A 15,719-nucleotide genomic window follows, 5' to 3' on the forward strand; every position below is an offset into this window, starting at 1 on the left:
TCCCGTTGTAAATTCAATACCACAAATGCCACCTGTGAGGTCCCTTGGGACATAGCCTGCCAGTCCTCTCTATGTAACATATCCCAGCATTATGAAATCTCCACGTTTAACAAAGCAGAATCACATACTATTAGATCTGAAAGTGATTTGATGCAGCATCTCATCCAAGCCCTGCATTTTCCCGATGAGAAAACAGTTTCAGGGAGGCAGAGAACTTGACCAAAAGCCTTGGCCAAAGCTTGTTAGAAGCAAGAACCAAGTCAGAGCCCCTGCTCAGTGCTCTGTCCAGAATATCCTAAGGCCTTACCTGGAATAGGTGGACACATTCTGTATGTACATCTCCAAACCAGCACATAGCCCCTCCCCCCCGGAGCAGGATGGTCACCGAGTTGTATGTATGGATCTCTGAGCCCAGGTTATTGGTACAGGGACAAAGGACAGATGAAAGGAAAGAACTGAAATCAATGTACTCCTTCCTGCCCTGGAAGCAGAAGTGTGTGTGTGAGTTAAAAGAAAGCGGGGAAGAGTATAGAGAGAGTATTTTTTGAGTCGGTGCAGCAAATGAATAGGAGGGGAGATGTCCAGTGGTCAGGCCTGCACAACCCAGCTTCTCAGGACTCACCTCTGCTGCCGCCCGCTTACTGGAGGATGGGGAGGTCTTCTGCATGTAAATAATGACCTGGACTGTTTCTGGAAAGAGCCGGCAGGGATCCAGGAGCCTCTGCTTCTGGCAGCTCAGGATGGGAACCACGCCTTGTTATTTCTGCTTTCTCTAAAATAGCCAGGTAAACTTGAAGGCCGAGCACTCGGCGTGTGGGGAAGGATTCGGGCTGGGAGCAGCGGAGAAGGGGAAGGGGGGTGCTCTGACGGCGGCGAGAGCCCCTGAAGCCTGCGGGTCCGGGACGGGCTGAGAAGGGGCTGCCTCGTCCACCACCTGCCCTGTCTCCCACTTGTCTCCCTGAGGTCACTATTTCTTTCCTCAGTTTCTTTCATTTTGTACTGGGAAGAGGCTGGGAAGGGCGGTGTGCCGTCTCCAGCTGTCCCCGTGACAACGCCCCTCGTCCTGCATCATTTCTCCGTGGCGCCCTGCCCCGAGTCCCTCCCCATGCTTTTTCCTCCTGCCCCCCACCCCCAACAATGGTCTCTCCCGATTCTCAGCAGCACGGGAGGGGGGGGGAGGCGGGGCCGGAGCTGGGGGGGCAGGTCTGCATTGCCGCTTCCCCGGGTACCGGAGCAGTCGCCGCTGCCGCCAGCCCCGCGGCCGGGACCCCTGCCCTCCCCCGGGACTCCCCTCCCCGGGGCCAGCCCAGGTGAGACCCCTCCTCTCAGTGCCGCCTCCGCCCCGCGCAGGGCAGGAGCATCCTTGCCTTGCAGCCATTTTACCCTCCGATGCTTTGCTGGGGGGGAGGGTGACCATCCCCTCTTTAGGGGTGAAGGGATTGGCAGTGGCTTGAATGGACATTTATTTCAGTTGCTGTGCTGATTAAAATATATATGGAGAGACAGAGAGAGGAGAGACAGAGACAGAGAGAGGCGGAGGGAGAGAGGAGGGGCGTTTTCCTCCACTGCCCTCCTCAGATACTGATGGGTGGTGGGTTGTCGGGTGGGACAGGGTTCCCTCAAACGCCAATCCCCTCCTCACCTTGGCGACTCCCCCTCCCCCCCGTGAATGATAAATGACCTTGGCTGGGGCGGGAGAACGGATGCTGCCTCAGTCTGCTCGCCTGGACTTGGGGTGGGGGTGCAGTGGAGGAAGGGCAGGGGAGGGAGGGGGAGGGGGTAAGGATGGAAATGCTGGGTGGTAGAGATGGTAAACCACCAGGGTTGGGGGCACGATGGTGGGTCCGGAGGCACTTGCTCGGGGTGGAGGGAAGGGGTGCTGAGTGATGATGGGCACTGGTCCAGCAGCAGGACCAAGGATGAGGGGAGGCGCTGAGAATCGGTTCAGTCAATTCTAGGGGCTCATTCCTTACAGCAGAGCAGAGGCGGGATGGGGGGGGGTCGCCACAGATGCTGGTAGCGAAGGTCTCTGTGCCCGTGTGCGTGTAGAGGTCTCTTCCTTCGTCCCTGCCTCTCTGCCCTCCGATGTGTGCATTCTCAGCTGACACCCTTTCCCCCTCAGAAATGTGGATGCTCCATCTTCCTGGGGTGGGATGTAGGGAGGGGAGGTGCAGCCTTGACTATCCTGGGGTGGGGGCTGAGGCCCAATCGCCCAGCGGTAACAGGGAGGGGTGCTCCAGTACCTCCTCCCTCAGGGTACCCTCACCTTCCCCTCTGTGGATGTTTTGATAAGTGACTGCTTCTTAATGACCTTGTCACCTGGACTAGAGTGGGCTGGGGATTCCAGGTGGCTCCAAAAGTCAGGTGCTTTCATTGGGGGGAGGGGGGTAGCTTCCGGACCCTCCTCTTATCCAGGGATGAGCGAGTTGTCCTGAAAGGCAGCATTTGCTCAGGAGTCCTGGTCCTCGACTCCTCTGCCGAGAATCTCTCGGACACATTTTTCCAGTCAGGTGGAGCCAGCCAGCCTTAAAGGGCTGTATAACCCTGAATCTTGTCTCCTTCAGCCTCCACCTCTCCAAGTCTTGTTTCTCTCCCACAGGCTTAGCCACCCTGTGCTGCTTTTGGGGCTAAAAATAGCATCACTTTCTCACCAGCTCAAAGAATTTGTCTTCTTTCTCTCCCTCCTGACCTCCTGGGCTTGCTGGCCCTGGGGGAGCTGGCTGTTGAGCCACCACATCCTGCTGTGTCTCTGGGGGCCTTCTCTACCCTACATGTACCCTCAGGGGTAAACAGTGCTAGCAGACATTGGGTATGGCTCCTGGTGGGTCCATCTGCCTCCTTCAGGGTTTGGGGAGAGATCCTGGCTGGGAAAGAAAGAAGAAAGCAAATTGCCATGCAGTGAGGTGATTCCACAGTTCCCTCTCTTTCATGGGGGATGGTTTGGGCCCTGATCCACAAAGACAAGAAGGTGACATAGGGGTCACTGGTTCTGGCCATCGTGGTCCACTGCTCACATCTGTCCTTGAGGGGGTAAGGCTCTGCTTGCCAGTGCTTCTCTATGAACCACATAGCACTACTTACCCCATTCTCCCAGGGCTAGTGTGTGTGTGTGTGTGTGTGTGTGTGTGTGTGTGTGTGTGACATTTAATGAAGGCCTTGGATGGGTGGGAGCAAAAGGAGGCAAGATATTTTAGGGGAATGATCTCTGATGAGAATCTAGTCCTGCTTCCTCTGCTTTTATGAAGGAAGTGGGGGTTCTCCTATGTCTCCCTCTGGAGGATGTCTTTTTTGGAGGGGAGGCTGAAGGCCCCCTTCATTCTACACCAACCTCCTACGCAGTGCGGTATTTGTGGACTCCTTTTCCCTAGACTCTTGGAGGAGGAACAGAAAGGATTAAGGGGGATTAAGAGAGGAGGCCCTGGAGGAATGAGGTTTGACTACTGTAGACTTTGGACCCCCCATCTTGGAAGTGTATGCTTGACCGGCCTTCTCCATTGCCACTCACCAGTGATGATATCCTGAAGGAAGGTGGCAGCAGCCAGTCATTACCTCTTTCTTAGCTTTTGATCTGCCCTCTTCTCCATGGCCTCAGGTTCTAGGTCTCCCTTTTTTCTACTCTTCCCTTGCTTGTCTGGCTGGTGACAGTGTGGGCCCAGCTGTTGGAATTCGTTTGAACACAGATGGGTCTTGGGATTGTTTTGGGAGGATACTGGGCAATAGCACCCAAGTAGGACCCTCTGCTTTTCCCTTGCTGTTTCCTGCTTCTTCCACATTTTTCAATTTAATAGAAAGAAAACTAATATTTATAGAATATCTGCTGTGAGATTAAATTCTCACATGGACTTGGAGAAACAGAGATTATTATCTCCAGTTTAAATATAAGGACATTGAGGCTTAGGGAAGTTAAGTCACCGGCCTAAGGTTGGTTAGTAAGTAAATAGCAGAGCTGGGATTTCAACTCAGGTCACATAACTTTGTGTACTTTGCGCTGAAGCAGCTTTCTCCTGCCAGTTTCCCTTTCTGCCTTCCCTTCCCTCCCTCGAGAGTACTCAGAAGTGGCTTTTTCGGGGGGTCTTATGAGTAGAGGGCACCACACTATATCATTATTGCCACAAAGGGTGATAACTAATATTTATTCATCACGTTTTATGTGCCAGGGTCTATGGTAAGGAGCTGATATGCATTGTGTTACTTAACCCTTACTTTTCCTTTCTTAAGTGAGAGGAAACTGAGGAGCGTATGCTCAGGGATTTGCCGCGGTCTCTTAGCTAGTAAGTGTCGAAGCAGAAATTCAAACCAAAGTCTGGAAGCTGAGCTTTTACCCACTGGGCTATGTTGGGAGAAGACCTCTCCTTGGGAGGTTTATAAACAAGGAACCTGAGAGGAGGACTTTGGAAGCTCCACCTTCAGATGCCATCAGTGGACTGAAGGCAACAGGTTGGACGACTTGGTGCTTCTTCTACACGTTTCTCACCAAGCTCTGCCCTCAGTAAGAAACCCAGAGCAGACTAGAGTAGGGAATTCTGGTTTCTCATACTCCTCTTTTAGTCTTTGCAGGTCGGTGGTAAGGGAAGGGGTCTGATCTTGATGTGGGTCAGAGGGTCAGAAGAGCTCTGTGTAGATGACTGTGACTCAGGAGTAAATTAGATGGATCTAGCCTCCAAGGTCAAAGTAAGGGGTTTATGCTGAATGACCTGCAGTTGGCCCCAGTAATCATCCCTTTTTCCTGAGTGAGGGCTTGAAGCAAGGAGACCATCTCTGTACCACGTGGTGCAGGTGGGGCACTGGGTTGGTAGGAGCTCTGTATTGGCCTTCCTAACCATCTTAGGCCTGACAACCTCTTTTCTTTCCCTCTTATTGCTTCTAGATCTCCAGAAGTGCCTGGAAGAGAAGTAGGCGGCTTTTCCTGAGTTATCCTGGCTCCCCAGCTTAGCACCCCCAAACTGGCTTTCCCTCGCCTTCCCATCCCCCTGCTCCCTCTCTCCCCGCCCTATGTACCCAGCTGAACTGGGTGGAGGCCAGACCTCTTCTCCCTCCTTTCTTCTCCTAGACACTCACTGGCCAGGTCCTGTTTTCTCCTATTCTGCACCCAAAGATACTTGACCGCACTTCAGCTAAGTAACAGGGAGAGGGGTCTTTCTGACTCCACGTTCTTGATCAAACGCTGAATAAGGGACACCCGTCATGGAAGAGGGTTTCAGAGACCGGGCAGCTTTCATCCGTGGGGCCAAAGATATTGCCAAGGAAGTCAAGAAACACGCAGCCAAGAAGGTGGTGAAGGGCCTGGACAGAGTCCAGGACGAATATTCCCGCAGATCCTACTCCCGCTTTGAGGAGGAAGATGATGATGATGACTTCCCTGCCCCTGCTGATGGCTATTACCACGGGGAAGGGACCCAGGACGAGGAGGAAGGTGGTGTCTCCAGCGATGCCACAGAGGGCCACGACGAGGAAGATGAGATCTACGAGGGGGAATATCAGGGCATCCCCCGGGCAGAGTCTGGGGGCAAAGGCGAGCGGATGGCAGATGGGGAACCCCTGGCTGGAGTGAGGGGAGGCTTGGGCGATGGGGAGGGCCCCCCTGGGGGCCGGGGGGAGGCACAGCGGCGGAAAGAACGGGAAGAACTGTCCCAGCAGTATGAAGCCATCCTTCGGGAGTGTGGCCATGGTCGCTTCCAGTGGACACTCTACTTCGTGCTTGGTCTGGCGCTGATGGCTGATGGTGTTGAGGTCTTTGTGGTGGGCTTCGTGCTGCCCAGCGCTGAGAAAGACATGTGCCTGTCTGACTCCAACAAAGGCATGCTGGGTAAGACACATCGGGGGTGCTCCAGCCCCATCCTGCTCCAAACTCCATAAATACCTCACGCTCCTGAGAACTCCTGTCCTCACTGCTGGGCTCCCTAGGACCCTGCTCTCAAAATGTCTCCAGAGGGCTCAGGATTCCTCTGCATTCTCCCCTGACACACACCCTTCTCTTGGGCTTGGGTCACAGTGAAGTTGTTTGTAAAAGAGGAGCCTGGGGGAGGACAACTGGGCTGGGGCTTGGACTAATGGTTAGGTGGTGGTCTGCTTAATTCTGTAGGAGGTGGCATGGTAGGAGGCACCTCATTTAATGTTTCTTCAGCTCCTTTCCTCTTGCTATCCTGCTCCCTTTCCCTAACTGGGGCAACAAGAAGTCAGTATTCAAACTCCCTAGGTTGTATGGGAAGGGTCAGTTTGGGGTGGTGGGGGTAGGGGAACAATCCTGGGCCTGCCTCCAGCCAGAGAAGCCCTTGGTCAGCTTTGGGAGTCAGGGGCCAGTGAGTGGTCTCTGATGGTCCTTCCTGATGGGGACTCTGAGGGAGGAAACTACTAGACTCACTCAGAAAGGATCTCAGTCTTGCTTGGCCACCAAGTTGCCATGAGATATTGGGCAGGTCCCTTTTCCCTGGAGCTTGGCTTAACTATGGGTAAAATGTAGAGTTTGGAGTAGATGATTTTTTCAGATTGATTTCAACTCTGAATTTATGAATGAAGTAAGGAACAAGAGTTTTAGGACCAGAAGTATTGGAACTACAAGGAGTAAAGAATGGATTTTGTGGGGAGGATGTCCTGGGTGGAGTAAAGGACTGGCTCTTTTCCCAGGGAACATGAGAGACACCTCCTGCTACTTTGAGGGCCTCAAGGCAGGAAGGCTGGAGGGAGACCTTGGGTGGGTTTGGGAATCTAGGCAGATCCATTCCTCATTCCAGGCAAGCCAGAGATGGGGGTATTATGTGTGTGTGACAGCAAGAGAGAGAAGTGAGAGGGACAGAAAGGAGAATTCTGGGGTTCTCCTGTATCTGTATTCCTGCCTCTGAACCACTGGGCTGCAGAGATGGCCTTCCATCTTTGCTTCCATAATTCATCTTCTCTCCCCTGCTCTCACCTCTGGGTAGACTTAGCCTCTCAAAGTCCTTCCGGTCCTTGATCCATTCTGCTGCAGTTTCAGATCGTTTCATGTTCAGTGAGTGGAAAAATTGAAATGGGTCTATAGACTCATACCTCTCCTGCCTCTGTTTCCCTCCTTCCAGGCCTCATCGTCTACCTGGGCATGATGGTGGGAGCCTTCCTCTGGGGCGGTCTCGCCGATCGGCTGGGTCGGAGACAGTGTCTGCTCATCTCTCTCTCAGTCAACAGCGTCTTCGCCTTTTTCTCATCTTTTGTCCAGGGTTATGGCACTTTCCTCTTCTGCCGCCTCCTTTCTGGGGTCGGGTGAGTGTCCACCTCCTAGGCCCCTGGAGGGCAGGATGGTGCTGTGGTCACTGTAATATCTCTAGGGTCCAGCATAGTGCCAGGCACACCAGATGCACTTTAAGTATGCATGAGTTGAATGAATGGATTCCTTTCTCCTCCCACCATTTTCAGGCCAGCTTCTCCCTGCCCAGGACCTATGCACTGCCTGTCCAGAATGCCATTCCACGTCTGGTCCACTCCTGAGTCTTCCACCCCGTCCTTTAGTTCCGTTCTGAGCCTGACTCCATGAAGAGGCCTAGTGGGTCTCATCCTCACCCCTGGGTGCCTGTGGACCCTTGAGCTGTTTCCTTCCCAGAGTCTACATATTTCCTGCATTTGACAACCTGAACCCTGAAGCCTTCCCCATCCTACTCCTGCACTCCTATCTGCATGTACTTCCTCCTTGTTTCTAAGCTTTTTTCCTGGCCTGCTCCCTCACACCCGCCCTCAGGCTCTTCTTTGCCTATCTTTTTTTGGGGGGGGGGGGAATTTCCCTTTTTCTGTAATTATCTTCCCTTCCTTCCAACTTGGTGGTGTCTTCAAGATTCAATGTTTGTTCCTTTCCTTTCCCTGAGACCTGCTGCCCTGTTTCCAGAGTCCCAGGGATGGGTGCTGGATGGCTGGTGGTGAGGGAGCATGTGGGGCACTAGGTGTGAGAAGGAGTGTCTTTAGAAAGGTCTGGATGATGAAAGGAACTAGACGACCCAGAGCACTGGGGCAGGAGATCAGGAATATGGCCATTTTCCAATGCTGAATTCTTGCAATGCCCTCCAGGATTGGGGGGTCCATCCCCATTGTCTTCTCCTATTTCTCGGAGTTTCTGGCCCAGGAGAAACGTGGGGAGCATTTGAGCTGGCTCTGCATGTTTTGGATGATTGGTGGAGTCTATGCAGCTGCTATGGCCTGGGCTATCATCCCCCATTATGGTGAGCAGCCCATGGGGAATGCACCCCAGACTGTCCCCCTCCGCTCCTGTGCTCTCTGTGGTGGGGACCCCCGGTCAGTGGCCTCTCTGCTGACCCTGTGCCTATCGCTGCCAGGGTGGAGCTTCCAGATGGGGTCCGCTTACCAGTTTCACAGCTGGAGGGTCTTTGTGCTCGTCTGCGCCTTTCCTTCCGTGTTTGCCATCGGGGCTCTGACCACACAGCCTGAGAGTCCCCGCTTCTTCTTGGAGGTGACTGGGCTGGGGCTGGGTTGGGGGTAGGGGCCCCTGTGTTCAAACACCACTGTGGGTTGGGTTTGGTCCTATATAGCTGCCTTCCTTCCTTGTAGGGCCCATACCCAGTAGGACTTTATCTTACTTCCTTTGTATGGAATGTAGCTCTAGAAGGCTTCTGTGGGTAGAGGAGCCAGGGGACCTGTTCAACCTCGGGTGGCTTAAAATTTTACAGGCAGGGGCCCTGACCCTGACTTCATAGGTCCAGGGAAGTTTTACCGCCACCATCCCAAACTCTTCCCTCCAACTATATCTCGGTCCAGCAGGGTCAGGATGCTGCTCCGTCTCTGACTACATGCTTGCTTCCCATCATCGTCATATGCGTGTTTTGTACCAAGAGATCCCTAGGACCTATGCTTGTACCTGTCTTCTGGACTCCCCCCACTCTTGCCCAAATCTGATTATATCTTGCTTGGGGCCCTTGCAGAGTGGGTAATGGATATGCCCATAGGTCAGGGGTTGGGGGTAGGAGCCTTTTTGTGTTCTATGACTCCAGAAGCAGGTTGCAGTGAGGGGGGTCTATAACCCAGAGTCAGGAAGGGGCTAACCTGGATATGGGGATTCTGTCGGCTCTAGAATGGGAAGCACGATGAGGCCTGGATGGTGCTGAAGCAAGTTCATGACACCAACATGCGAGCCAAGGGGCATCCTGAACGAGTCTTCTCAGTAAGCCACAGCCCTACCCTTCAGTCCTCCAAGCTGCCGCACCCCCTCCCCCACCTGGCCTCTCTCTGGATACCACCACCTTCCTAGGCATCTCTGACCACACTCTCCCTCAATGACATCTCTTAGGGTATCCTATCCACCCCTTCCTCCCATTTTGCTACTGCGAGAGAAACTGAGACACTTGGAAGGGGTTGGGAAATACAGACTAGGTGACTGCTCACCCCTTCTCTTGACCCCAGGTAACCCACATTAAGACGATTCATCAGGAGGATGAGTTGATTGAGATCCAGTCAGACACAGGGACCTGGTACCAGCGCTGGGGGGTCCGCGCATCGAACCTGGGGGGGCAGGTAATAGGGGATTGCATGGTGGAGAGAGAGAAGGAAGTGGGAGGGGTGGAGAGGAACGCAGGGGTCAAGCCTGTGTGGGGGGTGATGGGTAAACTGAAGGGAGGTGGTAGGGCAGGAACATGGGGATGTGAGGGTGTTAGAAGTTAGTGTAGCCACTGTCTGACATTGTTCGATTTCGCCTAGGTTTGGGGGAATTTCCTGTCCTGTTTTGGTCCAGAATATCGACGCATCACTCTGATGATGATGGGTGTGTGGTTCACCATGTCGTTCAGGTGAGAAGGTGGGTGGGGTAGATGGTATGTGGTGGGCATGATGGTGTGGGGGTTGGGAGAGAGGTGGAGAACATGGAAATGAAGGGGGCAAATAATGAGGAAAGGTGCTGTTCAGATCCCCTCTGGTCCTCTACCCTGCTCCTCCATTCATTAATCCAACAAAGTTGTGCTACGGGCTGAACAGTATTAAGTTTCTGTTCTGTGTCAGGTACTGTGCTGGGCTGAAACAGATGTGGTCCAGTCCTCATGGAGTTTACATATTGGGCAGGGAGCTGGGCAAAACTAGTATAAAGCAGTGTGACAAGTGCCTTGAGGGGGAAAGTACAAAGTCATGATCCCAGCCCAGATCCGAGTCCTGAGTGAATTGGAGTTAGGCTGAGCTTTGATTAGGAAGGATGTTTTAGGCAGAGGGAAGAGCAAATGCCTGGAAGATAAAGGGTATGGTGGGAGGGTTAGAAGAATCACTACAATTGGTGAAGGGAGGAGTGGTGAGAGGTAAGGCTGGAGCGGTGAGCAAGGTCCTTACATGGCTGATCCTCGATTTCCCCCTCATTGTGGACTGCCTGCTTCTAATCCCTGAGCCCTGTCTGATTCCATCGTGCTTGACTCTTCAGTTACTATGGCCTGACTGTTTGGTTTCCTGACATGATCCGCCACCTCCAGGCGGTGGACTACGCAGCACGCACCAAAGTGTTCCCTGGGGAGCGTGTAGAGCATGTGACTTTTAACTTCACCCTGGAGAATCAGATCCACAGAGGGGGCCAGTACTTCAATGACAAGTATGTGGGGGCCTTTATTCTTCTCCGGTTCCTTCTGCCCCTTGTCTCTTTTATGAGTCTGGGAGTTTTGAGGCAGGTATTTTGGGGGCAGAGCTCTGTGGCTTCTCAATGCCGTACCTTCCTGTTACTTCTCTAAGGGAGTGAGCCTTGGGCGAGGGGATGAAGGTGAGGGGAGGTGCCTCTCACCGCCCTGGTCTTCCAGGTTCATTGGGCTGCGTCTGAAGTCAGTGTCCTTTGAGGATTCCCTGTTTGAGGAGTGTTATTTCGAGGACGTCACATCCACCAACACGTTTTTCCGCAACTGCACGTTCATCAACACCGTGTTCTATAACACCGGTAAGGAGGAGTGGCGGATGGCTCGCAGACCAAAGGTTGGGTGCACCTTGAGGAGGGGTCCCTAGCTCAGGGTTCTCAAGCTGAGCTCCCTGGAGCCTTGGAGGATGGTGGTATGGGGCCTACTGACTACCACCAATAATTCCAAGACTCGGATGGAAATTGAACATTTTCCTGTGACAGAATATCTGACAAAAATATCAAGTTTCTTTGCCTTTGCCTGGAATTAAAACAACTCAATGTGGTGGTAGTAATGCACTTTTGAAGAGGGCAAAAGTCATTCAAAACAGGGTCCTTGGGAAAAAGAAAAACAAAGATATTTGGTGGGGAAAAGGTTGGGGATCATTGCATTAATCCATTTCTTTAACAGTGATTCTCAAACTATATGCACATGAAATGCTGGAATTGTTAGACAGGGCTTTCCCACCTCTAAATGAGGAGTACTGGGTGAGTTTTTCCCACCTTTCAGGAAAAGGTAATGAATAGGACTTAGAATGGTTTTTTAATTGATTTTTTAGAGAGAGAGGAAGGAGAGAGAAACATTGATGTGAGAGCAACATCGATTGCTGCCTCCTGCTCCCCTCCCACTGGGGATTGAGCCCACAACCTGGGCATGTGCCCTGACAGGGAATTGAACCGACAACCCTTCAGTGCACAGAACTACATCTGACCAACTGAGTCACACAGCCAGGGCTGGACTTTTAATGATTTTAAATATTTTTCCTAAACTCATGGCATTGCTACTGCTAATAGTCAGCAGGGCGGACAAAAAGAATGAACAGGAAGCAGATTATTATTTTTTTATAAGAAAACATTTATTTGGAAAAATCACAGAGGTAGAATTAATTCATAGAAGAAATGGGATTAGGAGACAAATTACAGAGGCAAAGGAAAGGCCCTTGGAGTTTAGAAGTGCGGAAGGTAAAGGTGATGTGCCTGAGGGGAGGGCGGGGGTGGGGGAAGGGAAAGGGAAAGGCATGGGTGGGGAAGCAGATTATTAATTTAAAAACTTGGAAACAGTCACACTGTTTCATTTGATAGACTACAGACATTTTCTGCCATAAAGATTTCTTAAAAAAAGATTTCTAGTTCCTATGGTGATGTTGTTTGCTGTTTTGCGGTAAGTGCTAAACCCCACAAAGGCAGAACCCTGAGCCATAGCAGTAGCAGCCTCCCTCTCTCATTTGACATGACTTCCTGCCTGTCTTGACCCTCACCCCAGACCTGTTTGAGTACAAATTTGTGAACAGCCATCTGGTGAACAGCACATTCCTGCACAACAAGGAGGGCTGCCCGTTAGATGTGACAGGGACGGGCGAAGGCGCCTACATGGTGTACTTCGTCAGCTTCTTGGGAACGCTGGCTGTGCTTCCTGGGAATATTGTGTCTGCCCTGCTCATGGACAAGATTGGCAGGCTCCGAATGCTTGGTAAGGGGGAGAAGCTGGGTGGTGGTGTGAGAACTGACCAGGGTGCTGGGGGAGGCGAGACCGTCAACAGGCTTCTCCCCTTAGTCTGGAAGAGCTTAGCCAGAGAAGGTTCTCTCTCTCATGTCTTCTGCTTGGGGTGGCTGCAGGATGGGGTGGGGCCTGGCCCAGAAGCTCCCCTGGTGAGTAAAGGAGGTAGACAGGATAGCAAGTGGTTCAGCGAACAGGCTTTGAGATGATAGGTTTTGAATCTCAGCTCCACCACCTACCTTGGGCAGGTTCCTTAACCTCTATGAGCCCAGTTGTCTCATCTGGAAAATGGAGATGATGACAGAACCTGCCTCAGAGGGTTGACATACTAAATCAGGGCACGTAAAGCATCAAGTTGTTTGGCCCGTAGCTGACGTTGAAGTAGTTGGTACTGATATTATTAAGAAGAAGAAAATTATAAAGGAGGCTGGGGACGAGTAAAAAGCCTTCCTTTTGGGTGCCTTGGAAAAGGAGTCTCATCCTGGGCTGCACTCAACACCAGTCGATGGGACAGGGTGGGTGGTGAGAGGGCTCCGTTTCAGGCGGGCTCACACCACTCTCCCTCCCGGTTCCAGCTGGCTCCAGTGTGATGTCCTGTGTTTCCTGCTTCTTCCTGTCTTTCGGGAACAGCGAGTCAGCTATGATTGCTCTGCTCTGCCTTTTTGGGGGGGTCAGCATTGCATCCTGGAACGCGCTGGACGTGTTGACTGTCGAACTCTACCCCTCGGACAAGAGGTAGTTGGAGTGTGGTGGGGGCAGGGCAGCAGTTTGAGGGCATAGAGGGTGGGGGAGAAGTGAGGCGAGGAAGAGGGACTGAATGGGAAAAGCGTCTTTAGGGGTAAAGGGTACACATTCCCATTGAGTTTCTCCTCTAAGGCTGGTTGGTTTTGTCTTCACTCCTTGAAATCTTAACTATTTACCTAATTTTTGGTCTCCTTACCCCTTGCCTCCCAACTTATTTGTATTCCCTGATGTGCATCCCTCACCTCTCTGACCTTTGTCTTTCCTCTCCCTCTTGGACACTGCCTGCCACCTCTCCTTTGCTTCCAAATACCCGCTCTTCCCCCGCAAACCCTCCCATGCCTCTTTCTTTGTCTCTCTCCTGGGCCTGCCCATCGCGCTGCACTGGGGGACCCCTGAACAGGACCACAGCCTTCGGCTTCCTGAATGCCCTGTGTAAGCTGGCAGCGGTGCTGGGGATCAGCATCTTCACGTCCTTTGTGGGAATCACCAAGGCTGCCCCCATCCTCTTTGCCTCTGCTGCCCTTGCCCTCGGTAGCTCTCTGGCCCTGAAGCTGCCCGAGACCCGGGGGCAGGTGCTGCAGTGAGGGAGTCTCTGGGACTTTGGGGGTGGCAGGCACACTGTGAGACCAACAACTTCTTCCCTTGCCCTGCCCTGCCATCCTGGCCCCAAGCCCTCACTCCTCATGCCTGTGTTTGGTGTCTTAGCCTTGTGTGCGTGTGCGTGTGCATGTGTGTGACCCCGTGGGCAAGGACTACAGGGAAGGCTCCTTCGTCCCAGTTTCGGGATGCCGCTCTACTCCCCACCTCCTGCCACCCTTGACTTTGCACAAGAGAAGGCTTGGCCCCACCCTTCTCCCCCAGTGTTAGCGAGGGGTGCCCCTGCTTTTCTTAGCTCCAGGGGCTCCAGAACGGGCTTCCTGCCTTCCCCCTCATTTCCTCTGCCTAGGCCCTGGTGAAATCATGGGCATGTGGTTATGTTGGGGGCTGCAGCTTAGTGTAGACCATGGACCAAAAGAACTTTTAACGTAGAGTTGGGCCTCGAGTGCTCTCTCATGCTTCCTGTTGGATGCTGGGGGAGTAGCAATAAACCTCAGACCCCTAGTCTCCAGTTCCCCCTCAATTTAGGCTATAAGTAAGAAGCCTGAATTTTATGAAATTAGCTTTCTGATTCTTATTTATTTACATATTAAGTTCTGAAGCAGCTCAGCAGGACTGTGTGTATGTGACTGAGTGTGTACACTTATGTATGTGTGTGTATGTGCCATGGGGCGGGGTGTCACTATATGTCCTAAAATACAAGCCAAGGGTAATTTCAGCAGACACACACACAACCCTGCCTTCCATAGTACCTCCCCTAATCTTGTTTTTGTGCCAGGCCTGGAAGGGAGGAGCCCTAGCCACGCTGGGATAAGAGTACCACAGTCTAGGGAGATCTGAGGGCACCTTCCTTCCTCTCAAGAAGCACAGGCCTCCTCTGGAGTGAGACTCCACCCACTATAGCACAGACTGTAACAGCACAGCTGCCCTCCCACCTCCAACCTGTCCCCTCAGAGGCAGGGGGGCAGGGGGTCAGGGGAGGGAAAGAAACCAGGCATATGGTCAAACCAGCAGATCAAAAAGCACAAAGAGCTGGGGCAGGGGCAGGAAGCAGGGGCCCACACATCAAGTCTCTAAAGTGGAAAGTAAGCCAGGGACCCCTAATGCAGGGACCAGACCCTCAGTTTCCCCATCTCACCCTCTCCACAAATAGTCCCTGTAGGTTAAGCTGCCCCTGCCCCACCCTACTCCATGTGGCTGCTTTCTTTGGTGCCCCCCCCCCACTGTAGTTGTGATGTGTTGTAGTTTTTAGCTGTTTGTAAAATGTTAAGTTAAAAGGGAAAAAGTGAAAACAACAAAAAAAGAAAATTCAAATTCACCCTCCTCATGCTGCATCTGGTGCCCCCCCTATGGTTACTCTCCCCATTTTGTAACACTGAACGAGATGGTGACTGTTTAACTCTTTGGTGTCTGTGCTCAAAGGACTGCCTTCTCCTCCAGTGCCCAGTGTGCGAGTGTGCGCCCTTTTCACCCTTCCCTTGCTGGATGCAGCCCTCTCTCCTGCACCCCCTGGAGAGATCCATCCATTCCCTTATTCTCCTGGGGAACCCTAAACCCAACTCTGTTGATGTGAAAAATGAGATGAAAAATATTGATGAAAAATAAAAAGAAAACAACCAATCCTTAAAATCCAAATAGGCTATGTCTGCTTCTTTGCCTCTCTGTTCTGCCTGCTGGAAGATGGTGAGATGGAAAAACACCTCTTCTCTAAACTGAAAGCCAGAATAACATGAGGTATTATATTGAGGTAGCCTCAACTGGCCTCTCTATTCTGACCTTTCCATTTCTACAGATGGAGGGCCCTCTCAGTTTCCCAGATTGGAAGACTTGGGATAATGTCCTACAACTCATAGCAAAAAAAATTAATAACCTGGTTTTAAAAATGAACTAAGGACTTAAACAAATATTTCTCCAAAGAAGACATACAGATGGCCAATGGATATATGAAAAAATGTTCCATGTAACTAATCATCAGGGAAATGCAAATCAAAACCACGAGATATCACCTCACTCCTATCAGATGGCTATTACCAAAAAACCCCCAAAGACAAA

The 15,719-nt window shown here is 52.1% G+C and overlaps 1 protein-coding gene across 2 annotated transcripts; it reads left to right on the forward strand.

Annotated features, from left to right (window-relative positions):
• Positions 1 to 369: 369 nt before the first annotated feature.
• Positions 370 to 15,300, forward strand: SV2A (synaptic vesicle glycoprotein 2A). 2 transcript variants are annotated; one of them, XM_081121315.1, is made up of 14 exons: positions 1,188 to 1,310; positions 4,868 to 4,892; positions 5,051 to 5,806; positions 7,053 to 7,233; positions 8,029 to 8,180; positions 8,295 to 8,428; positions 9,047 to 9,136; positions 9,376 to 9,486; positions 9,670 to 9,758; positions 10,373 to 10,537; positions 10,740 to 10,873; positions 12,093 to 12,299; positions 12,902 to 13,061; positions 13,471 to 15,300. In XM_081121315.1, exons 3-14 carry the CDS (start codon positions 5,185 to 5,187, stop codon positions 13,652 to 13,654), a joined length of 2,229 nt encoding a protein of 742 aa, XP_080977441.1. In that variant the 5' UTR covers positions 1,188 to 1,310; positions 4,868 to 4,892; positions 5,051 to 5,184; the 3' UTR covers positions 13,655 to 15,300. The 2 variants fall into 2 exon arrangements, with proteins under 2 accessions (XP_080977440.1, XP_080977441.1); XM_081121314.1 differs by lacking the exon at positions 1,188 to 1,310 and adding an exon at positions 370 to 785 and having other exon boundaries at positions 4,868 to 5,806.
• Positions 15,301 to 15,719: the final 419 nt, after the last annotated feature.

This window comes from Miniopterus schreibersii (assembly GCF_964146895.1).
Source record: "Miniopterus schreibersii genome assembly, chromosome: 19".
Taxonomy (NCBI): Eukaryota; Metazoa; Chordata; class Mammalia; order Chiroptera; family Miniopteridae; genus Miniopterus; species Miniopterus schreibersii.

What these genes read in the sequence shown, in the direction of transcription:
- SV2A (XM_081121314.1), top strand. Translation starts at nt 5,185, where the DNA reads ATGGAAGAGGGTTTCAGAGACCGGGCAGCTTTCATCCGTGGGGCCAAA. An exon ending in GTCCCCGCTTCTTCTTGGAG is followed by an intron (nt 8,429 to 9,046) that starts GTGACTGGGCTG and finishes TGTCGGCTCTAG; the next exon opens with AATGGGAAGCACGATGAGGC. An exon ending in CACCGTGTTCTATAACACCG is followed by an intron (nt 10,874 to 12,092) that starts GTAAGGAGGAGT and finishes CCCTCACCCCAG; the next exon opens with ACCTGTTTGAGTACAAATTT.